This window comes from Mustela nigripes, chromosome 1, assembly GCF_022355385.1.
Source record: "Mustela nigripes isolate SB6536 chromosome 1, MUSNIG.SB6536, whole genome shotgun sequence".
NCBI classification, from domain to species: domain Eukaryota; kingdom Metazoa; phylum Chordata; class Mammalia; order Carnivora; family Mustelidae; genus Mustela; species Mustela nigripes.
The window spans coordinates 33,761,494-33,777,872 of NC_081557.1; the positions used below are offsets into that span (position 1 = coordinate 33,761,494).

The following is a 16,379-nucleotide window of genomic DNA, read 5'->3' on the forward strand; positions in this document are numbered from 1 at the left end:
TCTGTACCTTTCCTCTCCTCTCTGCTGGAGAGAAATCGGGCTCCTTCATTTTCAGTGTATTTACTTACTTGTTCAATCTCTTGGTATGGAAACAGTGTTCCCACCACGTTACCCATCTTCTTGGCCAGCGCCACCGACTCAGACCTGCCGTCTCTGCCTCAAGTTTCTTTCAGGCCCTTGGTACTGTCTGAGCCCCTTCTCTGACCAATTTGTTCTGTTATAAATGGGCTTTCAAACATTTTTTTTGTTTTTTGTTTTTTTTTTTGTAGGCCTGGAGAATTCTAAAGTAACCTGTGTTCTTGCTGGCTCGGATCACTCAGCCTCGCTGACAGGTAGGGACCCACTCTTCGAGTCTAACACGCTGTTTGGAGTTCAGCACGTTTCCGCCTCGCCTGGTGGATGTTGGGAAAGAGAGGGAGGAGCTTAGATTTGGAGTCAGAATTTGGCTGCCTTCCCTAGTCTGATTTAGGAAGTCGCTTTACCTTCCAAGACCATTGCCTTCTCTACCGAATTCTCTGTGGGCAGTTTTGAGAAGTAAAAGTGAAAATACAGGTAAGGCGTCCACAGGAAGGAAACACAGGCTCGCTTCCTTTCCTCTCAGCTGTATGGTAGGGACAAGAATATCCTCTTCTCAGGGTGGTTGTGATTGCCAAGTCACACAGCCAGCGCTTAGGCATTAGAGCCCATTGTTGTCGTATCCCCCGAAGCCATTTGGTGTCTAATATGGTTGACTGTTCCCTTTAGATGTTTGCTCTCCGACTAACCTGTTCCATCCACCACTGTCTTCCAGTGCATTTATCTGCCTCTCTGCTCTGTCTGTATTCATCTTCTCTTTATCTGTTTATTTTTATTTACCTTTCATCTTCACATCTTCCTATCTAATCTCTGTGTCTATATTTCTTCTAAAATAAGTTTGCACATATTTCTCTAATCTATTTTGTATTTTATGCATTTCTGCAATCTGTTCCATCTCTTTGATCCCTCTACCTCTCTGCCTAATCTTTTTCTCTCACACACTGTACCCCTCTTCTTGGTTATGTATCCTTCCATCATTCCACACACCCCGCCAATACAGTACAGACTTTCCATATACAAAGCAGCACCTTCTTGGAAGTGAAGGCTCTCTCTTCCAAAGGTTCTCTTTCAAAGCCAAGAGTGCCCTGATCCCTACCGGTAGACTGAGATGAGAGCTCTGAGAGATTGATTTTGGTAAGGCCAGAGCTGAAGGCAGGACCTTTTTTGAGCAAAGGGGAATGACTTTCATACATAGTAATTTGAGTGTTTTATGTGGAAATTAGGGTGTATGTGTACATAGGTACACATCACAGATAGTTAATGGTGATGTGCATTCTTCAACTTCAAATGTGTAATATAGTCCAACTGAGAAGCTGCTACTGTTTCCAAATTACAAAGCCATGATGTGAGAGTTTAAACACATTACAAATTCTGAACTACCAATAATTTGTTATTTAACAAATTCAACCAGCCAATATAAGAAATGCCTACTTTTAGCCTATGTTTCATATTAGATAGACTTACATATATATTAAAAGGGTTGAGTTGAAGTGAATGGCCCTTGGGCATTTGGCCCCCTCTCTCCTTTTGTAGAGGAAGGGCCAGAGGCCCCAGGGTGAGAAGTGACTAGTCTGTGCCCCACGGTCAGTGACGGTTGAGGAAGGCATTCTTTTCTGAGACTAAGAGTATCATAAAAGATGTTTCGACCCTTTCCTAATAGAGATATTTCTACGCTATCCTAATCAGTTTGAAATGGCCAGCATTATATAAACGTAGAGATTTTCTCATTGCTTGCTAACACTTTCTTCAAAAATCTTAAAGTTAGTGAAGTTATTTATTATTTCATATATGAACACTTTTATGGTGTTTTTAAAACATAGATGTAGAATTTTTGTTTTACTGAGATATAATTCATCTATAAAATTCACCCCTTTACAGTGTAAAAAGTTTAGTGATTTTTAAAGTATATTCACAAAGGAAATTGGTTTTTTATATTTTAAAAGTGAGTTAAAAATTGTCAAGGTTCATATCCCTCCTTCCTGTTGAAGCTGTTACCCATCGGATTTTGTTCATTGCTCTTTAGACCTTCTCTCCGGAGTCGTGGTAGGTTATATAACTCTTTGGCATTGCAGCAGAGCGTAATTGTGCCTGCTGGTGCAACAGTGTAATGATCTGCATGTGGAAGGCAGTTTGTCTTTGCAAAAAGAAGGTTTAGATTTTCTGAGATAAATGAAGGCTTATTACAGACACGGACTCGCTGTCAGTGGCAGCTTGGTAGCTAACCAGTCCATTAAACGGCTGAGACTTTGCTGAGGGACTTCTCTGCCCTCTTGTAAGGGATCTCCCTACTTTGTACAGTCCGCTGAAGTCCAGGGAGGTTGCCCTCTCTCAGGGCATGAAGTACACCAAATTCACATCATTGAACTGCAGAATGTCAGTCCTGCAAGGTCAACCGAGTGACAGAATGACTCCGTTGACTTAGACTCCCTCATCTTATACCTAATGAAACAGGCCCAGAATGTGAAATAAATGTTAGAGTCGGTGTGGAAGGGCAACGGAGTAGCAGCTCTTGGACTGGAACCCCAAATCTTGGTCCGATGTCCTTAATGATACTGTTTGGCTCTATACCAGACTGCCCTATGACAAACAATGCTGGAAGGCTTTTTTGGGAGGTCATGAAATGCCGTTGGAAGCAGAGGACTTAGCTTTCTGCTAACCGTGTGCTAACCGACTCTTGAGAGTCGTTTAAATCTTCAAGCCTTGATTGCTTTAGCTTCTAGAAGGATGCTCTCTAGTAGAAATATAATGTGAGCCACATTTCAAAAAGTAAAAAGATAAATTGATTTTAATAATATATTTTATTTAACCCAATATGCCCACAATATTATTTCAACGAGTAATCAATATGAAGACTATTAAGGAGATATGTGTTTCTTTGTTTTGGGGTTTTTTTGTTTGTTTGTTTGTTTGTTTTGTGCTAAGTCTGCAATCTGTTGTGCTTTTCTTTTTTTTTAAGATTTTATTTATTTATTTGACAGAGAGATAGAGAGCACAAGCAGAGCGGCAGGCAGAGGGAGAGAGAGAAGCCGGCTCTCTGCTGAGCAGGGAGCCCATTGCGGGGCTTGATCCCAGGACCCCGGGATCATGACCTGAGCCAAAGGCAGCCGCTTAACCAACTGAGTCACCCAGGTGCCCCTGTTGTGCTTTTTTTTATTTGACAACACATAAATTTGTGTTGGGTCATATTTCAAGTGTTCAGGAGCCATGTGTGTGTGCTATGTGCTGTATAGTACAGCGTAGAAGTGTGGAATGTTAGGGTTGTTTGGAAAAATCTTAGAGATCATTTAAGGAGTCACAAACTATAGGTTCATGGGCCGAATTGTGTAGCTCACAGATCCATTTGGTCTGGCTTCCGGTTAAAAATGTTTTTGAACGTACATACATTTTAGAGAAGCATGTGCTCTGAGGCTTGCTGCTGTGGCCCACCAGTCTCTCTTGTGGCCTGTGTCATCTGTTACACAGTCTGCCCTTCTAGGCCATGTGCCCTCCCCTCTGGTTTTCAGCTGGTGAAACTAAGGCTTTGAAAGTGATTTGTCCAAGGTCAGTAGCTGGTTAGCAGGTCCAGGAATAGAAGCCAGAGTCACTTGACTCTGAATTTGCTTTCTTTCTGTTAATTCCCAATGTCAGTCTGTGGCATTCCTGCTTAAACCTCAGGACCACTGTGAGGTTCAAGTGAGCTACAGTGCTTGTGTGTGCGGATGGGAGGTAGCTGCATTGTGTTTTCTGCTGGACAGGGCATGTTGTGAGATAGTCTTAGGTCTGAAAAGTTTAAGTTTAAATAATGTATCTTTTAACCCGTTACTTTAAAAAGTTAATATATATTTTTCTAACCAAGGACAATGTAAAATATATTTTTTGAAAAATGGAGAAACATGTTTTTCTTTTGGTAGATGTTCTATGAATATTTGTTGAATGAATTAATGAAAAAATAAACTTACACATTCCTATTCCTTGACAAACTACTAAGAACATTTGGCCTTGTTTCCTATTTATAGAATTAACAGCAGTCTTGTATGTTAATATGCTATACATGAATTTTGTATCTTGCTTTGCCCTATTCAGCGTCATAGCATGAGAATAATACTTCTCTTAACCATTTTTTCCCCCCAGATTTGTCTTATTTACCGTCATTTTGAGCTAATTCTCTTTCACCTCTTTTGTTCCCCTTCTGTTTGTTTAAGATGCAGGAGAGCTGTATGTTTGGGGAAGCAACAAGCATGGGCAACTGGCTTCCTTGGCTGCTTTTCTTCCTATGCCCCAGAAAATAGAAGCACACTGTTTTCAGAATGAAAAGGTCACTTCTGTCTGGAGTGGGTGGACACACCTGGTTGCTCAGACAGGTGAGAGAGCAGCAGAGAATTCGTGGTTGGTAAGAGCAGTGAGGTGGGGTGGGGGGGGGGGCCAGGAGGATAGCTGTCTACACAGCTATGAATGCTCAGGACTAAGCCGGTGGGATTTTACTATGAAATGCTCCATGGACTGGGATGGGGAGGTTCTGGGATCGGGTTCTGCAGTCAGTCAGATATGGAGCTTTTCCTCTCTGGATCAAAGGTGTACACCAAAAGAGGCAAGTCTCAGTTAGATGGGCTCTTTCTGGCCCTACAAATCCTTGAGGTTTTGAGAAGTAACTATGGTAGCAAGCATCACCCAGAGGTTTGTCTGGGCTGCTGGGGAGTTTTTGCCTTGTCCTAGCTGAAGAGATGACTCTCCTTGCCTTTCCACCTGAGTCTAAATTAAAGGCTTCTGAAACTTAAAGATTCGTATTTCAAGATTGAGGCAGGAGCATTATTTTGAATTATAGCTGGTGTGATATTTTGATTCACTTTTCCATTAACCCTAACAAACCACACACATTGATTCAGACATCTGATATATCCTGTCAGATGTCACCTTACGGTGCCACACCATCCAGCTTCAGACATCCTTACCTTTTCTTGAGTATTTATTTCTCATCTTTCCCTTAGGGCTTGTCTCCTTTTGTGGTCTTCATATTGCTGATTTTGTTCTCTGGGTTTGTTTTTTTTATGGCCTGTCTTCTTCCCTGCCTTCCCAGTGCTTCTGCTGACTTACGTAGAGTTTCCCAGACAGGCCATTTGTAATTCTTAAGATCTATGCTCATGTCAGAGACCCCTGAAGCTCAGGGGTTCTCAGGAGTCCCTTTGCCTGCCCTTGCCTACTTATTAGCTACACTTGGATCTCCAGACTCACAAGTACCGACCTAGTGACTGCTAGTTACTGCAGGGCTGTCTGCTTTTTGTAGTTTTTCCCTTTAGTTATCCCTGGCAGGCACGCCCCACTCACTACACATTGGAACACACAGACATACACTTGAGAGTCTTCATATCTATGAGGCTTTTCATTGGTCTTTGAAAAGATTTTGTGACCATTTTGGAACACAGGCCTTTATAACAAAGGTATAAAATAAACTTTCCATATTGACCACTTCAGAGGGTGCTCTAAAGGGGAAAGTCATGACTTCCTCAAGGAGGTTCAGCTGCTAGAAGATTGGGACTATCTACAAAAACTCTTCCTAAGGAGACTCATTGAGCACAGTAGTCGTGTATTCGCAATTGTTAATATTTGCCTTTTACCTCTGACGATGAGCTCTGTGATGGACAGTACCGTGTTAGTCTTGTTTGCTTCTGTCTCTTCCCTTTCTAGTTAGAAGAGAGTAAATATCTTCAGATACACATGAGTCAACATAGATAGCTAGGATTTCTGACCTCTTTCCTTGGTCTCACTGGTTCATGAACAGAAGGCTTCAGTTTGTCTCAAAGCAAATCGGTTCTTGCTTATTGGGACCCTACTGAGCGATGTGATCAGTGTTGAGGAAAAGACCTGGGCTGTGCCCTCGCTAGAATGCGTAGACAGGCCTGGGTCTAAGAAGGTCGACATGGAAGATTGTACCAGCCGTCCATACAGCCATCCATCCATCCATCCATCTGTCCATCCATCCATCCATCCATCCATCATACAAATGGTGAGGGTCTATTCATGTACTACACCTTGTACTAGATACAGAGCCTGCAGTCAGGGAGCCCCCGTTCACTGGGGGAGACCGACCTGTTACCCATTTTCGGCACACCTGTGTAGCAGTAGAGCGAAGTACAATGTAAAGAAGGGGGCAGGAGTGTGAGCAGTTGGGTGCTACCAGGTGAGCGTTTCATGGTTAGTCAGTCTGCAAAGAACTACCACACAGTCAGGTACACTTCTACCAAATGGCGGTGAGTTTGGTTGAGCCTGTCAGTAAACTGCGTAGGCAGCTGATGAACGAGAGATGCAAGATGCAGCTTCTTGGGGTTTAGCCTTGTAGCCTCAGAACTGACACTGATTTCTATGTCTGGGCCACAGCCCAGCCCTCGGTGTGCGAGCTTGGAACCCGCAACCCTGACGCTGTCTGAGTCATCCCAGTCGCTCTAGAGCTCAGCTTCCCATCACCACCTCCACTTGACAGCGAGATTTTTCGCTAATGTTTCAGCTGTTTAATTAACTTGTTAATTCAGACCTCTTGTTTATGTACTCTGTCACTTTCCCCTTTCTCTTTAGTCCAGAATGGTTGTAAGCTGGGGTGTCTAAGTGTCCTGGCTCTTGTACTGAATTTGGGGAAATGGGAGTATCCTGCTACTTGATTCACCGATTTTGTGCTCCTTCTAGCAGCAGTGGAAGCTTTTGCCCTGGCCCAGAGTCATTGAGAAGAAACACCCAGGGTTTCCAGTTCATTCAGACTCAGCGGCTCGTATTAATGGGAACAAGATTTGCTCACAGGGTCAGAAGCAGCTCATTAATGGAACAAGGAGTTATTTGGCTCTGGTTGTTTTTACAAGCTCCAGTGAGAAATTGCTCCTGGGACTTACCTGCAGGCCACATCAGCACAGAGGCTGCTCTCGGGCTCATTGTGGAAGGCAGTCATTGTGTGATATTGAGTAAAAGAATGATTTCTGTACTCTGGCCATCTGTCTCTCCAGTTAGGTGGGATGGGAAGGGGTGGATTAGGAGCAGAGAGAGAAGGGGACTCTGCTTGTCCCCTTCTGCACAGTCCTCGGCTAGTACTGTCAGCCCCAGGCAATTTTATGCCCTGAGGTTGTTTGCAATGTCTGGAGACATATTTGTTTCGTTTTGTTTTAAGATTTTATTTATTTGTTTGACAGACAGAGATCACAAGTAGGCAGAGAGAGAGGGCAGGGGAAGCAGGCTCCCTACTGAGCAGAGAGCGCGATGTGGGGGTCTATCCCAGGACCCTGAGATCATGACCTGAGCTGAAGGCAGAGGCTTAACCCACTGAGCCACCTAGGTGCCCCTGTAGACATATTTGGTTCTCACAACTGGGGGGCACTACTGGCCCTTTGTTGGTAGACACCCCAGATGCTGCTAAACATTCTGCATTGCACAGGACAGTCCCCCCACCACAAAAAAATACTAGCCCCAAATCTGAGTCTTGGCCCGAGATTGCCCTGCATCCCCAGTGGTAGGTGCTCGGCTAGTGCAGTTTACACAGTATCAAGCTAACTTTACAGCTTGTCTGTATGGGAATCCGGGGTGCAGTCTCTGGCCTCCCCCTTCAGGAGTCTGGTGCCTGCCTGCAGTGTTTGCAATGGAAAAATACTTTTCTCTGTTAGTCAGAGTCACTTGGAAAGAGTCCAAGAGAACCTGTTCTAATCTGGGAAAGTTGGCAAGGATACCTGTGTCTCAGACTGGAGGAGCTACATTCTAGAAACCTTTCCTAAGCTGCTTAATGTCCCTGATCATTGTTCTCAGGAACTTCGTGGGACTCCTGGGTGACTTTACCCAGGCTCAGTGACCTGCAGCCGTCTCCTCCCAGAGTCTTGATTTCCTGGTCTGAGATGCTTTAGTGAGGTCTGGGAGCAGATCTGGGTGCCTTCCTAGCTTGACAACCTTGGTCCAGTCACTTGACCTGTCTTGGCCTCAACTTGCTCCTCTCTCAGGGAGGAGTCACAGCCTGCCTGCATTCTACACAGGGCTGCTGTAAGGGTCGAATGAGTGGATCTGTGTGAAGGAGCCCGTCTAACTGTCAAATGCTGTCCGCACGTGTCGGAGGGGTGCCTGCGGTTGGGATATGTGAGTGTACTAAGGCGTGAGTGATACTTCTAGAAGGACTTTTGTGTCGACAGGATCTGCAGAGCTTGAGATATCCAGCTTTCCCCAAGGCCTTATGAGCAGGCCAGAGATGCTCAGTGTCCAGCTCTGAGAGGGAGAGTTTCCTAAAGTCTTTCACTTACACGAAGGCTGGCAAGTGGCGGCTTTTTTCTTCACACCAACAGTTAGGAGGATCTTTGTGGCCTTCGAGATAGCTTTCCTGCGGAGATCTCTGATCACACAATCGCTCCTTCATGGTACACATCCCAGTTTGTAATTGTGTACATCCGTGTATGTTCTCATTTAATGTCTATGCTGTCAGCCCCATGAAAGCAGCATCTGTTTTGCTCATTGCTGTGTCCCCAACACGTGGCGTAGGCCTGGCACATAGTAGAGGGTTAGTAATGAAACTGTTGAATGAACCGATAAATGGCAAGGTACAGAGCAGCAGGAGCTTTGAAGTCAGACAGGCCTAGGTCTCTCTACATCTCCACTCTGCTGGCGTCCTGACTGTGTGGCTGTGGGCAGCCCCAGCTCTCTCCACCCTTATTGCCACCACCATGGATCCTACATTGGCCTCTGACCTCCTTGTCTTCCCACACTCAGTCCCCAAATTACTCCCCCTAATAACCCCTCCCCCCAAATCTGTTCTTCATACCTCAGTTAGAAGGTCTTTACAATCCCATCATGTCACATTCCAGTGGCCTTCCAACATTCTTATGATAAAAATGTACTCCTTCATGGTCCCATGAGGCCCCTTGTGGTCTGCCCTCTGCCTGCCATGCTGGCCCTGTTTCGTACCGTGCTGGCTCTTGCCTGTCCAGCTGTTGTCCACTCTGGCATTTACACAGTACGTTGACTGCGCCATGTATTGCCTACCACATTTGCACCTCATGTTCCCTCTATTTGGCACACTTATCCCTGCATTCCTTCTTCATTTTGACTTAGTTACCTCCTTTTTTTTTTTTTTCCGGACTTCAGCTTAGTCATTGCTTCCCAGGGAGGCCTTCCCTTGATGCCCCGACTAATCACTTTTCCCTTTTATCCGTCTCCTAGCACTACAGCTTCTCCGTTGTGCTGTTTTTTGTAGATTCTTTGACTAGCTTCTCCTCCCACTAGACAGGGAGCCTTATAAGGGCAGGAGCTACATTGCTTTCACTCAGCATTATATGCCTGGTGCTTGGCAAAGTACTTGGCAGATGGGAAATTGGTACATGTTGGACAAATGAATAAATGAGCTTATTTTCTCATTAGGGAAATGGGGGAATATTGCTGACCTTGCATGAGGATTAAATGAAATGATGTCTTAAAGCTTCCAGGATCCATGAGGACTAAGTTCATGTGTTGGTTCAGTACATGTTGGTGTCTCCTGCTCTTGGAAACTCTGGAGCTCTCTGGAGTCCCCATGCCCTATATCTTCTTCCAGCAGAAGTCTCCATGGGGACTGGATGTCTCTGGACAGGTAACAGGTTGATTCAGAAGTCTCCTGGCGAGTGCAGAAAGATCGATGCTTACAAATGCTAAGTGCTGGTGATTTATTAGAGTCTCAAGGGGAATGATTTACACAAGGTCCCAACCTTATTATGGGGTTGGTCAGAGTGTCTAGAATCTGGTTGCTTTTGGCATGCTGGAAGCTTTCCCTGAGCCACGCAGTATCCTGAATTAGTCTTGTGGTCTCACGATGGCTCTGGACTGAGAAAGTCAGCCCAAATACAGAGTTCTTGACATTCTTCAGTTTCTTCAGTGTCACCTAAGAAAGTCCCAGAATCTTGGAAGTTGGAGAATCAGAGATGGAAGAAGAGACTTCCTCACTTTGTAGCTGAAAAAATGAAAGAGGAGAGAGAGTGATTTATGGCAGCATTAAAGCCGGAAGTCCAGTTCTACTTTTCAGTAAAATTTTTTCCCCTCCTGTCATAGTCCTCTTGGTTCCTGGTTATATCCTTTTATAGTTGAGATATGTTTTATTCTTTTGTATCTTTAAAGTGGGGAATTGCAGGCACATGTGGAAGGGACCAGCTCATAGCCACTCTCCTTTCTTGTTTCAAGTGTCACCGATCCAGAGATATTTTATTGTATTTGATGTCTAAGCATTAGTGAAATTCAAACCCAGGCATTGATTCACACTATTTTTTTTTTTGAATTTATAAATATATCTAATGCTGATTTTTTTGTTTTGGGTCCAGGATCTTTTTTAGACTAGGGTGACAGTGTGTATTACTCTATCTTGTTTGGGACCAAATATCGTGAAACCTCAACCGAGCTCAGGGAGATTCTGACCTCATGGGCTCTATTTAAAGCAGATGCTTTGGAATTCATGATGTTTGTGCTTTAGAACTCTGAAAACCCAATGGTTGAAAGTCAAAGCGAGCCTAAAGGACTATTTTGAAATGAATAGCTTTGCTTATTCTAAAGTCATTCATTTTTATCCGAGCATCCTTAGAATGTGAGGAATGGATGAGAACTGCAAGCTCATCTGGCCGGACTCTGTCACTTTAGAGATGGGGAAACTGAGGACTGACGGGGTGTGAGTGGAGGAGGTGGAACAGAACTCAGGTGTCAAGACTCTCTGTGCAGTGCTCTCTCCACCGTGTCTCAGCCTCTCCAGAGACGATGAGGAGATGTAGAGGACTTCACTAATGCAACCCAGGGACCCAGAGGAAGAGTAGTTTCTTCTGTACTTGAAGTTCTGTTTCAAGAGAACACCGATTCTTACCTCAAGTGTATAGCTGTAGAATCCCTGAATGGATTTGTGTGTGCAGTAGAAAGGAGGAGATGGTGCCCAAGAGCAACGGTCAGGCCACCATTCCAGGACTCACAGAAGCAACTACGTGTCTGTTTGTAATCATATCATAGCAGTCATAGCTCTCACAGACCACTTTTATCGCTATAAAGTGCTTTTGTATCCATTTCCTCCTGTGAAGCTGGCAAGACGGGTGTTATCCTTGTGTCACAGACAAGTCCCTAATTGGGCAGCTGCATCGCCCTGGTTTACTAGACTGGCAGAACCAAAACTTGAACCCAGTCAAGCCTGCTGCTCTGATTCCAAATGTGTATCTCAGAATGCTCTAGCTCATAACTGAACTTTTTCTGCTCTTCAGAGAAGCCTCTTTCTCCAGTTTCTTCCAGTGATTCTTCCAAGCAATAAGGAAGGAAGTTCTTAGTTATCTTCGATCCTTCCGTGGGATTTGCAGAATGCTGTATGTATATAGCACTGTGCTACAGGATGCAGGGGAATAGAAAATCTGGAACTACTTGGATGAGCAAGTGAAATATTTAGTAGAAGAATAAAAAAGCATGTGGCAAAGAGTCAGAAGACTGGCCCAGACACTGAAGCCTCTAGGGTTTCAGGGGAAGGAGAGGTCCACGTGGGTGATGGTGGTCAGGGAAGGGTGTGAAATCCTTTGAGAAGGTCACCTTTGAGAAGTGGAGAGTTTGGGACTTGGTTCTTTTGCTTTCTTTTTGTCCTCTGGCAAGACACAAAACTCCCTGGTCCCTTTCTTCCCATTTGGCCAACAGAAGGTTGTGGACATAGTGATCTCTAGGGACCAATCCAGCTCTGGAATTCCCCCCTCTATTAAAATAAAACGGATCTAAAGAAATAATTACAGAAGTATTGGAAGATTAAGTATATCGCTACTCATTGCAGCCTAATTTATAGTGACAGCAAATGCATGGATATAAGAGGGATTGTAGGGGGATTGGTTAAAATAGATTATATAACCATATGTTAAAATATATAGCAATTAAATAGGATGTTGTAGAAGGATATTTAATGAAAGGAATATGCTCATGAGATAGTAAGTGAAAAGAATGGATTATAGTAAATTACTGCACTGTAACTTCCAACTTTTCTTTTAAAAGGATGTTTGAATAGGAAAGACAAGAAGGAAACATACCAGAATTTTACCTCTGATTGGTGGAATTATGTGGGGCTTTTATTTTCTCTTTTACTTTTATGCTGAATAGTATGTGGTCTGATCATATCTCCCATAAACGTTAAGGTTAATGAATAAAATTTCTTGGCCCTCCGTGCAGGGAACTAGCCCCTTTACCTCCCATCCTGGGTATGTGTCCTTGATACGTCGCTTCCACGGGCTTCATTTGGGAGGTCGCATGGAAGAAAGGCAAGAGACTGTAGAAGGAGGCAGGAATGCAGAGATCTATTTTTGGCTTAGTCATGAGTCAGCTTTGTGACCTCAGACAAGTCCCTTCTGAACATCCCCGAGCCTTGGTTTCCTCATCGGAAGACAGGAATTGGAGGTCACAAAAAGTTCTTTGAGCTCCAAGATATACTTGCTCCTAAAGATGGAATTTCTCCACTGTTGTGGTGCTGGCTTAGGGCCTCATTGGTTCCTAGTGTCCTTGTTTTCTTTCCTGCTCCTCTGCGCTGGGTGCCAGCTGACTTTTCCTGCTCCAAGTTCAAGGTGGGACTGAATGGAGTTTGTTGGTAGGGCTTAGGGCCCGAGAGGCTGTAGTGACAGCATTAGACCACTAGAGGGAAGCATTGTTTGATTGCTTCTCCTTTCCCACTGTCCCTTATCTGCTCTGCAGGTAAAAAATAGCCTGATTTGCCCTGATTGGGTTTCAAATTCTAGAATTTTAGAATGAAAAGGACTTTGAGGATCATCTAGTAGAACCCTCATTATGTTGCAGATGTGAGATAACAGAGACCAGAAAAGGCAAGTGACCTATTTAAAGCCACACAGTATGTTTTCTTAGGGTCTGAACTAGAGTGTTTAGGAGAAGGCTGTAGATGGAGCCAAGAGTATGGTCCATTGAGTCCACAAAATGTGGACAGTTTCCACAGTTGTGCAGGAATCTGAGAGATCTGCCTGGATGCACCTTTACTGTGCTGCCACTGAGAGGCCTGGAGATAGAGAAGCAAAGACCTAACTGTACCCTGAGGAGCTCGTGTTTGCTAGAAGAAGCGCATGCAGACACATGAGCTTCCCCCAGCACACCTTCCCCATCCTCCTATGGTGTGCCCTCCTGGGATCTGCGCTGGGTGTTGACTTGGAGGCTGGCTTATGGGAGGTCAGCAGGTGTCCTCATGACTGATGCCCTCCAAGGTTAGGAGAAAGACTCCCCAGGCACCTCCAGTTTGTAATTCCCAGGGCATTTCTGCCAGCAGTGCTCACGTGTTCCCATGTCCTGTCTTGCCCTTTCTCGAAGTTTGCAAGGAATCCTAACAGTTTGTTTGCCACCTTCAAAAGGCTTTGTTTCCGTGGTCCTGGGCTGACTTTATTTTTGGTTTGCAGAGTGCCCACCAGCCGTAAGCACTGTGGTAAAGTGGAACTGTGGGCTAGTCTGTGAGCCAGGCAGCTGTGCGACTTTGGGCAGTTCCTTCCTGTCTTTGGGCAGGGAGGTCCATCTCTCAGCTGCAGTGGTGTCGTCTCTGTTAGAAAGATGAAGGTCTGGCATTATTTTTTGGTTTTCATGTTTGGCAATGAATGCCCATTGATCTGTGGTCCATGGAAGTGTGGTATGTGTTCAACTGAAGCAGACGCAAGATTTGTGCTTTGAAGCGGCTTATTTGAATAAGGGGTTGTTGGGGGGCCTGGCCAAAGCCAAGTATGGCTGGGCCTAGAGGGCCACCAGATGGCAGCAGTGGGCAAGCAGATGGCCTTGGGGTGAGATGAGTAGGGCTAGCCTCCAGAATCAGAGTTAGCAAGGTCAAAGCTGGAAGAACCCCTAGAGGTCATCCAGGCCCTCTTTTTATGGATGGGAGAACTCAGGCCCAAAGAAGGAAGAGGTTACCTAAGGTCTTGCTATGAGTTGATACCTGATTGTCTCCTTGCTCAGGAGAAGAACTGAGATCGTTTTGGCCCCTAGTTGGCTGTTCCCCAGGAGAGACAGCAGACAAGGGCCTGGGCCCTGGGCCAGCGAGCCAGAGGTGGGAAGGGAAGAGGGCAGCAGTTAGGTGTCCTGCCTTGATCCTGGTGTCTTTGAGCGTCCGGTCCTAATGATTTTCACCCTTGAACCTGCAGTAAGTGCAATGCCTGGTATCTTTTCTGTTCGTGCTTGTCTTCCCAGCTCTCCTCTGGGCCAGGGCCCTCCCGTCAGGCAGCGCCATGATGGGGTCTTCCTCAAGGGTCATCTCACAGCCCCCACACCCAACAGATGGGTAGGTCCAGGGCCTTACGCTGCAATAGGACACGAGTTAACACAGTAATTTCCAAGGGTGTCAGAGAAGGGCGGGGAGCCAATCTTTGCCAAGCACGTACCACGAACTAGGTGCTTTTCCAGGAGCTGCCACTTACATCCTCCTCCTACCTCTGTGAGATGAGCTTCCCTTCCATTCGTTCTGAGGAAACTAAGGCTCAGAGAGGCTGAGGGTCTTGTCCAAAGTAACACAGCTAGCAGACCATTGAACCAGGCTCTGTTTGATGTCAGGGGTCACACTCATTTTACTGCATCATGCCACCTCCCCTCAAAGTGACCGTGCTGCAGATGTGGCAGGCGACTCGGGCTGCGGGGCAGGGAGGAACACATACTGTTCTCTCTTTCTGGGAAGTAGGAGCATTATGGGGGTGCTGGGGAGGATGCCTTAGAAACATGGAGGAGGGCAGTCACAGGCATGTTGGGTGGCGGCTGAGGGGACGCTGGGTACCTTTGCTCTCTGTGCCTGTGCTCCAGCCCTTCCCTGCACCAGGAGTGCGGAACCGTGGTCCCCACAAAGCTCTTGACACACTCAGGCGCCTTCTGCCCACAGTCACCTCCCATAGAGGCCCTCCCTGTCCACCGCCACCCTCTCAGCATGCTCCTCTCCCTGCACAGCTTTATTTTTCACAACAGCAGTTCTTGCTGCCTGGAACCAGGTATCTCTTTTTGTTTGTTTACTTGTCACATCTCCTCAGCAAATGTGAGCCTTGCCAGGCGAGGGTCTTATTCTGTGTTACTCACCTTTGTGTCTCCCCGGGCCCAGAGGAGAGGCTCAGTGAGTGGGAACTGCATGGAATGGCTGCAGCTTCTGGACATGGTTGGGCCATTCCAGGGGCCTGGGCTCAGGAGACCTGGCCTGTGGCCCTGCCTTCTTCCCGCCTTCTCAGGGAGCCCAGGGCAGAGAGCCTCCACTCCCCGGGGCGGACAGTGATGCCTGATGGCGCACGGTGTTAGGGCCAGCCTTGCCCTGTATGTCTGCGAGGCCTTCCCTTCAGTCCTTGGTTTCAGCCACTGTGGACTCCAGTCATGCTACGAGCTCACCAGATGGTTCTGGGAAGGGTTTAGAGGACCCAGGCAGAGGGCTCGGTTTCCATTCAAGGAATCCTTCTCCTCTTTCCTGGTGGATTGATTTGTTCCAGGAGCTCTCTCAAAGTGAGCATTAAGTGACTGGCCTGTAATTTCACCATCATTTTTAGGGTCTTGACAGATGGCACTTTACTTGCCCTTCCTCAGGGGACCTTGCCTGTCTCACGGGAGCTCTCAATAATCATAGTGACAGCCAGTGCCTTGAAGTGCTCTCGGACATGTGCCAAGTCGAAAGTGGGCCATTTTGAGGAATCTTGGGTCATCTTCTTCTTAATCAGAGAGTGACTTTTTACTTCAGGAAGAAGCCTCATGTGGCCAAAAGACCTGAAGAGCCAGGTTCAAGCTCTGTTTGGCTGTTTTTTGGCTGTGTGATCTTAGGCAAGTCATTTAACCTCTCTGGGCCTGAATTTCCTCGTTTGTTAAATGAGCCTCCTAATCTCTGATTTGTCTGCCTCGTGGGATATGTGATGTCATTGACTTACTCACACATTCCTTCTTCACTTTTTCTCTCTGTTATTCGACAAGTATTTGTTGACTAGGCAGAGGTGAGGGGAGGGCACTCCAGGCAGAAGGAATACTAGAAATAAAGCTGTAGAAGTGGGAGGTGCCCCTTGGCATAGTTTGCTTAGCTAGGGGCTGGAGAGAAGCGGGAAGGACTGGAATCATTCAGGTGTAACAGGCGTGGGTCCTTATTCAGGCCTGACGTGTGAGCCATGGAAGGGGCAGCTGGATGTTTCTCTTGGGGGGGGGGGGGACAGGGCAGTGGAGGAATAGGAATGATGAAGGAGAGGCTGTGCCTCAGGGTGGCTCTTACCTCACGCCGGCCTTCTGCTTCAGGCCTCACGTCTGTGGCTGAGTTTTAGCTACTTTGGCCTTATCCCCCATGAGCTGGGTAACCAGTAGAAAGCACAAGACTGGTAGGGACCGGAGTTCTCTGGCTCATTGGTCTGCCTTCTGGGGAG

The 16,379-nt window shown here is 46.2% G+C and overlaps 1 protein-coding gene across 8 annotated transcripts in view; it reads left to right on the forward strand.

Annotated features, from left to right (window-relative positions):
* SERGEF (secretion regulating guanine nucleotide exchange factor) overlaps positions 1 to 16,379 on the forward strand; it is a 219,146-nt gene that overhangs the window by 20,034 nt on the left and 182,733 nt on the right. For all 8 annotated transcript variants that reach the window (XR_009405555.1, XR_009405561.1, XM_059407537.1 and 5 more), the window contains 2 exons: positions 270 to 332; positions 4,257 to 4,415. Coding sequence is in view for 6 of the 8 variants with exons in the window: in XM_059407537.1 (XP_059263520.1) it covers positions 270 to 332; positions 4,257 to 4,415 (222 nt within the window). In the remaining 2 variants the exon portion in view is untranslated. The remainder of the gene's footprint in view (positions 1 to 269; positions 333 to 4,256; positions 4,416 to 16,379) is intronic.